The sequence below is a fragment of the Neophocaena asiaeorientalis genome, unplaced genomic scaffold, assembly GCF_003031525.2.
Source record: "Neophocaena asiaeorientalis asiaeorientalis breed wild unplaced genomic scaffold, Neophocaena_asiaeorientalis_V1.1 scaffold344, whole genome shotgun sequence".
NCBI lineage: Eukaryota > Metazoa > Chordata > Mammalia > Artiodactyla > Phocoenidae > Neophocaena > Neophocaena asiaeorientalis.
The window spans coordinates 901,014-911,308 of record NW_020174693.1 but is presented as its reverse complement, the minus strand read 5'-3'; the positions used below and the strand labels follow the sequence as shown (position 1 = coordinate 911,308).

Below are 10,295 nucleotides of genomic sequence, written 5' to 3'. Positions count from 1 at the left end.
TGCTTTTTAAAGAAAATGTCCAGTTTCTTTCTTAAGAGGATAACATTTTAACTTTTTCTAATATTGTAATGCTAATTTTCTACAAAAATCTTGCATGTTTATATAGGAACAGAGTTTTAGGCAATATTGCTACCATTGGCATACATGACAGCTCAATTTTTCAAGTCCATTTAATAAAACAAACAAACAAAAAAGGAAGAAAAAAGAAGAAGAAATTATCTCACTGAGTTTTCACAAACTCTTCAAGATATGTATTACTCCCATCCAAGACCAGCTGCAAAATCTGCAGGGCCCAGTGCAAAATGAAAAACAGGGTCTCTTGTTCATTAAGAATTTCAAAACGGTGACAGCAGAACATTAAACTAAGCATAGGCCCTGCATAACTGTATAGGTAGCAAGCCCATGAGGCCAGCCCTGCTTCCACCATTTAAGTAACAGGTGCACAGAGATCAAGTAAATTCCCAAGGTTACTTTAACAATAGCTGGGAAAATGTCAGAGCCAGAATTCTAAGAGGTTTGATCCTTACTAAACTCTTTCCAATTAAACTAGGCCTTTCTTTGTTTAACTGAATCTAATGAAGATTTTCTAAATTAATTGAAAACAAAATCTGCTGCCAGTCACTTTCACTCTAGTTCACCCCTGTACTCCCAGGTGTTAAAAATAATTTATTGAATGCTTTAATGTGTTATATAAACTATTGTGATGAAGCAGCAAGCTGTCTTAAGAGTTCTTGCTACACATTTCCTTTTAAAATACTCTCCTAAATGCTGATGGAAAATTCAGACATGTCTGTGTGTAATGTCAATGGAACTTAAAAAAAAAGAACCATAATAGCAGAAGCTGTGACACAAAAACTGTACTTTAGTGACATTCTAACCGCAAACCGAAATAATATATCATCGCGTATTCGGATTTTTTTTTTTTTTTGCGGTATGCGAGCCTCTCACTGTTGTGGCCTCTCCTGTTGCGGAGCACAGGCTCCGGACGCGCAGGCTCAGTGGCCATGGCTCACGGGCCCAGCCGCTCCACGGCATGTGGGATCCTCCCGGACCGGGGTATGACCCCGTGTCCCCTGCATCGTCAGGCGGACTCTCAACCACTGCGCCACCAGGGAAGCCCCGGATTTTTTTTTAGGTGACTAGTATATTGGGGCTCATTTAAATGAAAAGAAAGTAAGCCCCAGATTCCAGGAGAGACGTTTGAAGGTGAAGGGACAAAAAGAGAAGGTCACGAGCACAAACCCACACAACTCAGAACACCGGCCTGGAATGCGCGCCTGCGCAAAAGGAACCCTCCTGCGCAGAAGCCGGGCCGGAAGGGCTAGGGCGAGTGGGGCGGGGATACGGCTGCTAGGAGAACGCGATGACGTTAGGGCCTCGGCGCTCTTCTTCGCCAATGGGTGCCGCCAGTCTGTAGTGACGCACTATGTGCGTCGCGCTGACGACGCGCGAAAGGCACAGATCTAAAGACCCGGAGGACGTTTAGCCTCTGTGAGCCCCAGCCTTTCCGAGGGAGCGGTGGTGTGTTCGCCATCTTAGGGAGTGAGTGTGGCTCGGCCTTACCTGCAGTGCGTGCGGGGAGCGGAGCGCGGAGACCCGGTGGGGCGCTTCTTTGGCTGTAGACCCCGTTGGCCTCCTCCTTTGGGGAGGCCGCGGTGACCTCCTCAAGGGCGCGGAGGCGGGAAGAGGCAAGGCCTGGGTGCGGGGGTGGTCCCAGGGTGCCGGTGACGTTAGCCGGCCTAACGGACCCCTTTGCCTTTCCTCTAACCGCCGCTTCCTCTCCCCCTAGCAAGATGTTCTCGTCCGTGGCGCACTTGGCGCGGGCGAACCCCTTCAACGCACCCCACCTGCAGTTGGTGCAAGATGGTCTCGCGGGCCCCCGCAGCAACCCCGCCGGGCCCCCGGGCCCACCCCGTCGCTCCCGCAAGCTGGCGGCCGCCTCTGTGGAAGGTGAGGTCAGACCCTGTCCCGATACGGTTGTGAGGTCCCCTCGGCCTTCGTGGCGTGCTCGGCCCGGAGGACAGGGAAGGACGCGCGCCCTGCCCGCGGCAACGCAGGAGGGCGCCCAGTTGCTTGTCCGAGGATGTCAGCTCGTTCCGCCCGAGGCCGGGTGTCGGATCCTTGGCCCTCCCTCAAGGGCGTGGAAGGGTCTAGGCCCTGCTCCCTCCGTGACCTCCGCGTCCTCGAGCGAGTGGAGGCAAAGAGGCCGTGACTAGCTCCTTATCTTCACCGTGAGCCCGCTTAGTCAGCCGACTAGGCCATTGGGTAAAGTCTTCATCCTAACCACTGGCCACTGCAGTTCTAACTGTATTATCAGTTCTTTGATTTTGCTTTCACTTTCTTTTTAAAAATATTGTTTCCTCCCTTTAGTATTCCCGGAGTCTAATATTAGTTGACACAAGGTATGTGTGATAACTGGGTAACTCTTGTTTTAATGCGCCTGATTGGCTTGTAGACCCGGAGAGACCATAGAAAGGATATAATAGATAGGAATCCCTTTGATCTTATCTCTCGGGTTTCTTAATGATTAGACCCAACTTTATTTTAACTGTGTGTATTTTAAATCCCAGTGGAGTGTATTTATAGAGAAACCTGAAAACCGAATTGCAGGAGTACAGAATATGTTATCTACCTTGTACCTGTAAAATGTAAAGATTTAAAAAAAAAATTATTACGTGTTTCTGTTCTGTCTTCAGTGTGAGGAAAAAACCCTTACATCATCATTCGGTCCTTCAGTTTAGACAGTTAAATCTATGGTCATTTGTGTAGTAAATGTATTTGACTGCAGAAATGTATGTTTATCTATTTTTACACTATAGGGATCCATAAGTGGGGATAGTATTGGTTAGTGGCCTTAGAGGTTTGCAAGCTTTTACATGATTTAAGTTGGATTGGTACTTAAAAGTGTGTTCTTATCAGCCGTTAGTAATTTGAAGTTTGACTTTAATTGGAAGAGCTATTAATGATGTAGAAAACTTTTTTTAAAATTTATATGGCAAAACGAGAGAGAGGTAGTATCTCACAGATAAGAACCTTCAAAATCTTTAAATGATTGTTTTGATTTTGGCAGTGAATTCCTTGCTCACACTAGGTGGAAAATTATCTTTCAGTTTACTTGTAAATGGTGGGCAGAGCTGTTCAGTTGTGATACTACTTTTTCACAGGGAAGTGTAGTTCTCTTGCATTCCCATGACCTTAGTCACCTCTGAAGAAATACTTACTTGATTTTTTTTTTTTCAATTAAACAGAGCAGTATAGCTGTGACTATGGATCTGGCAGATTCTTTCTCCTCTGTGGACTTGGAGGAATTATTAGTTGTGGCACAACACATACAGCATTGGTTCCTCTAGATCTGGTTAAATGCAGACTGCAGGTTTGTTTTTGCATGTTGGACTAAATAAAACATTGTTGAAACATGGCTGTTACCTACTAACAAGCTGTGTGGAAACCTAACTGTCCAGGAGGTAAGTTGATAACCAGTAACATGAGTATTATATTAAAACGCATGGTGTGTCTTGTCTTATTACAGAGTACAGTTGTGAATATGGCTCTGCGAAGTTTTACGCACTGTGTGGCTTTGGTGGGGTCTTAAGTTGTGGTCTGACACACACTGCTGTTGTTCCTCTGGATTTAGTGAAATGCCGTATGCAGGTTTGTATTGAGATGATAACATTGAACGTCTCTTCTGTGTGTGACTTAATTCCAAGTAATATTAAAGGACTTCACAATTGAGAAGAATGAAGACGTTATGACTGCCGGAAATTTTAGGAGAACACCAAACTCAGATTTCTTTAATGCATGATTTTTACTTTAATTAGTGTTTTAAATCCAAGAAATACCTCTTTTAAAATAAGAGTGAAGGTAGATTGTTGATCTCAGACTCTGGTTGTAAGTGGTTCTTGCTGCTGGGCTGAATTCTGCCTAGAGTTCTTCAAGGCCTACCGATTCTTTTTTGCTCCAAATAGTCATTTTACAAGCACTTACACGTCAGAGTAGGCAATCATTCTTTGTGTATTATATGATGTAACTTCATGTCTCTTATTTATTGATAAGATCAAGGCAGAGAACACGATAGATTAAAAAACTCTCACTGTATAGTGCTTAAAATTTGTGGGCATAGCTTCTTGCATATTTATTTACATAAAAGGTTTTCTTTCACAATTAAAATGTCTTAATTAGGATTATTGAAACACAAATAATCAAACATCAAAAATTTATTTGTCCCAAACAGGATTAGCGGTCTACTTACCTAAAAGAGAAAGGAAGGTGAAATGTTAGCAGGGAGAGGAAGGTGATGTATACCAGCCCTTCTAGTACTGGCAGAAATAGATTAAGATTTTTACCCCCATTAGTTAATAGAATGAATATTAAATACACCTTTGCTAAAACTTCTTATGCATGTTTCTTAAAGGGAATTTAATTTCTTAACTCAAAAGAGGGTTTTCATGTTGATGTACCTTTTTAACTTGTATTTAATTTGATTGTCTTAAGTTCACAAAACTTTATAATCACTTAATGGGTTAGCATATCTCAAGGATATAGACTCAATTATTGTTTATGAAGTAACTTTAAGACTAATTTTTAAGTGGTAAAAAGAGTTGGGTGGTGGGAAAATCTTGTGTCCGTTTTATCATGTAATTTTGTAGGAATTTTATCCTCTTAACTAACTCTCCAAGACTTAAGTCTGACTGAAAGAAAGCTAGACCTTACTGTACAAAAAGTTACATTTACAAAGATAAATAGTAGACATTAAGCTGATATCATGCAGTGAACTTGTATTTACCTACCTTTTGTGTAGTTACTAAAGTTTATATTAGAACCAAAAGGAAAAACTAATAATAACAATTAAATGTTCGTGAGAAGTGTTATTATCTCTGTTGTACATTTTTTTTCTTCTTCTTCTTGTTTTAAATAAAGGTGGACCCACAGAAGTACAAGGGCATATTTAATGGATTCTCAGTTACACTCAAAGAAGATGGTGTTCGTGGTTTGGCCAAAGGATGGGCTCCGACATTCATTGGCTACTCTATGCAAGGGCTCTGCAAATTTGGCTTTTATGAAGTCTTCAAAGTTTTGTATAGCAACATGCTTGGAGAGGTATGTAATTTATCTTTGAAATTGAAAGTTCTCAGCTTTTAGGGACTTCCCTGGTGGTTCAGTGGCTAAGACTCCACGCTCCCAACGCAAGGGGCCCAGGTTCGATCCCTGGTCAGGGAACTAGATCCCACATGCCGAAACTAAGACCTGGCGCAGCCAAATAAATAAATAAATATTTAAAAAAGAAGAAAAAGGAAAAAAAATTCCTCAGTTTTTAACATAAAATATAAGACCAAAAAGGATCTTAGATTTTTGTTTGACTCACCTTTTTTTAGAACTGAGGAAATAGTCTCAGAAAGGGTGAACAGTATGTTTCAAATCATAAGGCTGTTGTGTTTTTTTTTAACATCTTTATTGGAGTATAATTGCTTTACAATGTTGTATCATAAGGCTGTTTTAACATAAACAGGATAAGAAAAAGAAACTATTTCATTGGATTTCAGTGCTCTTTTTATTGTGCTGTGCTGCTTTCCAAATAAGTTGGATTTGAGTTTTTTAAAGAGGATTGTAGTATCCTGTGTGAGTTCAAGGGTCAACTATCCTTGGCACCTAGACATTCAAAAAATATTCACAGTGTACTATGATTGATGAGGTTATGAGAGATACTCAGTCTCATGGGTGTTATCTGTGGACTGTGATAAAGAAACACTTAAAATGTCTGAAATTTTAACTGTTGCCTAGAACTGTCTCTTAAATTGAGAACAGCCAGTGCAGCAGCAATTCATGTTTCTCCTTATGTTTTTCATTTAGGAGAATGCCTATCTCTGGCGCACATCACTATATTTGGCTGCCTCTGCCAGTGCTGAATTCTTTGCTGACATTGCTCTGGCTCCTATGGAAGCTGCTAAGGTTCGAATTCAAACCCAACCAGGATATGCTAACACTTTGAGGGATGCAGCTCCCAAAATGTATAAGGAAGAAGGCTTAAAGGCGTAAGTAAACGTTTGCCTAAATATATAGTATAAAAATACTCATTTGAAAAAACCGCATTTGTTAGCATTAAACCTGCCAGACTTTCTCTTTTTCATATCTCTTTCCCCCTCACATAGAATGTAAACTCTAGGGGCAAGGATAAGTTGATACATGGCTTGGACCCTGAATTAAGGGTTTTTTTTCCCCTAAAGTTAGAATCATTTGTCAGTCTACAAATGACTTGATATTTGACCTAAATATTAACTCTTTAACTTGGGGGTTGGGGAGTGCCCTTGTTAGAATTCTTGTCATCTATGTTCACAGTTAAGAATTTGCATATAGACAGGCCACACATGCTTCCTTAGATCCACCTTTGTGGATGCCAGTCTTGAGCTGAGTTCTACTTGTAAACTTACTGTTTCTTGTAGTTCCAGTGAAAGAAACATCCAGCAACTTTTTTGGTTGTATAGTCAAAGGTGCTTGAGTCATTGGCATGTGAGATAAATATACCTGCATGTTAGTCTTAGGTTCTGATAGAAATGACATGCAGTAGTGCTGCCATTTTGTTACTATCAGAACTTGACTGGTGTGCGGACACTTCTGTTAATAATGAAAAAGTCTGCTAGATGAATATATGCAACCGAGTAAAATAAGTCTTCTGATTTCCTAGATTCTACAAGGGGGTTGCTCCTCTCTGGATGAGACAGATACCATACACCATGATGAAGTTCGCCTGCTTTGAACGTACTGTTGAAGCATTGTACAAGTTTGTGGTTCCCAAGCCCCGAAGTGAATGTTCAAAGCCAGAGCAGCTGGTTGTCACATTTGTGGCAGGTTACATAGGTATGAATTATTTAGAACATACTTGTCTGTGAAATTAAGAATAATCATTTCCAAAAAAAAAAAAAAAAGAATAATCATTTCCAGTATTGGCCTCTTTTGTGAGGGAAAAATATTAAATTAAGAATAATCATTTCAAAAAAAAAAAAAAAAAGAATAATCATTTCCAGTATTGGCCTCTTTTGTGAGGGAAAAATATTCCAAAGAAGTTTTATCTTTCCATTGCATTTTATATACTCTTCAGGATTCATAAATACTTGCTAATTCGTTCCTAAAATAATTGTTTTGTGGTTTGCATGTCATAATTAAGCTCGGGAATGTATTGACTTCACTGCTGTGCCTTTTTTTGTTGTTTAGTTTTTCCAATAACAAATTTTTAATACAAGAGAAAGTGTTAAAATCTGAATATAACTTGAGGGATTGTTCTGTTTTACAGAGGGTAGACTGCTTTATAACTTTTCTTGTTAGTCTCACTCTAAAATATGATTTTTTTAAACACAAGAAAATTTTATTACTCATGAAAATGTTGTTGGCTGCGATGTGAAAAATTTTTTTTAACTGACCCCATATTGGATCATTTATCTTGACTTTTTCAGCTGGAGTCTTCTGTGCCATTGTTTCTCACCCTGCTGATTCTGTGGTGTCTGTGTTGAATAAAGAGAAGGGTAGCAGTGCGTCTCTGGTCCTCCAGAGACTTGGATTTAGAGGTAAGATTTTTTTTCCTCCCCTCTAAAGAAAGAATAACACTTTGGAGTATATTTTTCACTCACATTTCATATTTTATCAAGGTGTATGGAAGGGACTCTTTGCCCGTATCATCATGATTGGCACTCTGACTGCACTGCAGTGGTTCATCTATGACTCCGTGAAGGTCTACTTCAGGCTCCCTCGCCCTCCTCCACCTGAGATGCCAGAATCTCTGAAGAAGAAGCTTGGGTACACTGAGTAGATGAAAGCAGATGTGGACTGAATCTGCTTGTTGATCAGTGTTGAGGAAAATGCAGAAGGAACTTTTATATATTTGACAGTGTAGGAAATTACCTATTCCTAATATAATTACTGTAGTACTCTTGCCAGAAGCAAGAGTTTCAAACTTACTGTTGAAATAAACCCAACTGTTCATGGTTTGTCTGACTTGATAATTATTTTTAAAGCTAGTTTTTAAAGAATTAACCCTAAAATGGAAAGAATTATGCATACATTAGAACCTCAAGGAAAAAAATCACTGTTGGTTGAATACTATAATCCCTACTCATAAATTGTCATGTTTCAGGATTTGTCACTCAAGAGAGTTCTTACATTTTTAGGTACCATGCCCTAAATTTTTAAAAACAATTTAATTGTTCAGTTTGAATATGGATAAATATTCATTTGTGGTTTATTTTGACAAGTACATTTCCGTATATAATCAGATTTTTGCAACACTTAATATACTTTTAAAAATCCTAGGGCTTCCCTGGTGGCGCAGTGGTTGAGAGTCCGTTCCGCAACGGGAGAGGCCACAACAGTGCGAGGCCCGCGTACCGCTAAAATAAATAAATAAATAAATAAATTAAAAAAAAAAAAAAAAATCCTAATCAGTGTGCTAATCCTTATTTGTAAAAGAAGATAATCTAAATTAGGCTGTTTCTTAGAATGATAGCTTTTTAGAAAGACCAAAACATTTGATAGCTAAAAACTATTTCAGGTAACTTAATTCTCCTCACACAGATCTGACTTTCTAAAGTACAAAAAGAATAACATAAACTATTTCCGGTTTTGTTTTTAAGAAAGGAATCTGCTTGACACCTGGAATAGGTGAATGCCCCTGGGACGGTGGCACTTCGGCATATTCAAGCATCTGGAATTTGGTTTAAGCCCAAACTGATTTAAAAGCTAGAACGTAAGCCACTGTTTAGTTTTCCCTTGTATTTTGGTTAGGAAGTATAAAAGCCCAATCTGTAATATAGTTTATTTTTTCAAATCTGATTACATTTTACCTTCAGGCCTTTGGATATAATATCTGGATTGAGTTGACAGTCCCTGTGTAAAGTATGCAGATGGGACCTCAGGAAAAAAACTTCAAAGGAGTCTAAACAGGAAGAGAAATGTTTTCATTACAAACCCATGTTATAAGGTCAGTGAACTAAATTTAGAAACCAGGTATATCTCATTACATGTTAACTTCTCTCTGTCATCATCACCTGGTCTTGTTTAAGGTTCCAGTCTTATTTTACCTGTGTTGCAGAGAAAAAGGAGGGGTTATGGGTGTAAATTTGGACCAGACTGACAAAAGGTAGAGCTGTGGTCTGAGCCCAAGCAAATGATGGCTGTGGCAGTTGGTGTCATCAGTGTGCATTAGTTACTGCTGTGTAACGAATCATCTGAAATGTAATGGCAAGTGACGATACGATCTCAAGCTTTCTGTGGGTCAGAAATTAAGGAGCATTTGTTGGGTTCTTCTGCTTCTGTGTCTCATGAAGTTATCAGATGGTAGCTCTTGGGTCATCTCCAAAGGCTTTTTCACATCTGGTTAGAGGGAGATTTTTGTTTGAGCATCTCCCTGTTAGTGGCTCAGTCTTTCCTCAAAATCAACAGCATGGTGGCTTTAGGGCAACTGGACTTATTTCAGGGCTCTGAAGTGGAGCCAGGCAGAAGCTGGATCTTTTATGGGAATTAGCCTTGGAAGTCCTAGCATCACTTCCACTATACTCTTGGTCACCAGAAGTCCCAGAAGATCAAATCCCAGCTTCATGGAAAAGGAGCATAGACTCCACCTCCTACTGGGAGGAGGGTCAGTCACATTGTAAGAGCCTGTGGGATTGGATATATATGTACATTGGGCCAATGGAGAGGTGGACTGTGGATTTAAAAACTTTAGGGTATGCAGTTCAGCCAGCTTCACCATGAGAGGTTTCCACTGCCAGCCAGGATTCAAGTCTTATTTTCAAGAGAAGCAATCGGTTTCATTTGTGGGTATTGACATAAAGTGTGCTGTGTTCAGGCTGTCAAGAATTGCTTGCTAATTGTAGTTAGAGAACTTTCAAAGCTATTTCTGAGGTAAAACCATTTCATCCTCAAAATTAAAATGCCCACTTAAAATGTGAATTCCCATTTTGTATTTTAAAATTTATTTATGCTGAAAATAAAGATTCTAATAAGGATATTTTAACATTGTTTTTTCACATTTGGCTTTAAGAAAATGTTAATTCCACAAAGCAGAACCCAGTGGGATGAGTATATGTGATTAGTTGTTTAATTGAATTATGTCTTAACACTAGGACATAGTTTCCAGAGAGATCAAATAAAATTCAACTTGTCTCTAAGAAACTCTAAGAAAGCCAGATTTTTGCTAAATTATCTGGTGACATGTACAACAAAATTGAAAAACTTAACAGCTTAACCGAATCTCCATTGTGTGAAAGCTTCATGAAATGTTTTGATACCATTTTGGGGAAAGTGTCCAC

At 39.5% G+C, this 10,295-nt stretch overlaps 1 protein-coding gene, 1 long non-coding RNA gene and 1 other non-coding gene across 5 annotated transcripts; all 3 read left to right on the top strand.

Annotated features, from left to right (window-relative positions):
* The first annotated feature begins 1,395 nt into the window (after window positions 1-1,395).
* SLC25A3 (solute carrier family 25 member 3) lies at window positions 1,396-7,976 on the top strand. Of its 3 annotated transcripts, none has more exons than XM_024758898.1 (8): window positions 1,396-1,542; window positions 1,790-1,950; window positions 3,530-3,651; window positions 4,918-5,097; window positions 5,848-6,029; window positions 6,680-6,852; window positions 7,446-7,556; window positions 7,638-7,976. In XM_024758898.1, the coding sequence occupies exons 2-8, from the start codon at window positions 1,794-1,796 to the stop codon at window positions 7,796-7,798; spliced, it is 1,086 nt and encodes a 361-aa protein (XP_024614666.1). In that variant the 5' UTR covers window positions 1,396-1,542; window positions 1,790-1,793; the 3' UTR covers window positions 7,799-7,976. The 3 variants fall into 3 exon arrangements, with proteins under 3 accessions (XP_024614666.1, XP_024614668.1, XP_024614667.1); XM_024758900.1 differs by having other exon boundaries at window positions 1,453-1,542; window positions 1,794-1,950; XM_024758899.1 differs by having other exon boundaries at window positions 1,490-1,599.
* On the top strand, window positions 6,360-6,608 carry LOC112409034 (small nucleolar RNA SNORA53). The gene has a single exon (XR_003005081.1). It is a non-coding gene; the product is annotated as a small nucleolar RNA SNORA53 (small nucleolar RNA).
* Window positions 7,977-8,422: 446 nt separating the features above from the next.
* On the top strand, window positions 8,423-10,013 carry LOC112409025 (uncharacterized). The gene is made up of 2 exons (XR_003005073.1): window positions 8,423-8,731; window positions 8,835-10,013. It is a non-coding gene; the product is annotated as an uncharacterized LOC112409025 (long non-coding RNA).
* Window positions 10,014-10,295: the final 282 nt, after the last annotated feature.

What these genes read in the sequence shown, in the direction of transcription:
- SLC25A3 (XM_024758898.1), top strand. Translation starts at nt 1,794, where the DNA reads ATGTTCTCGTCCGTGGCGCACTTGGCGCGGGCGAACCCCTTCAACGCA. An exon ending in AAGGAAGAAGGCTTAAAGGC is followed by an intron (nt 6,030 to 6,679) that starts GTAAGTAAACGT and finishes CTGATTTCCTAG; the next exon opens with ATTCTACAAGGGGGTTGCTC. An exon ending in CCAGAGACTTGGATTTAGAG is followed by an intron (nt 7,557 to 7,637) that starts GTAAGATTTTTT and finishes TATTTTATCAAG; the next exon opens with GTGTATGGAAGGGACTCTTT.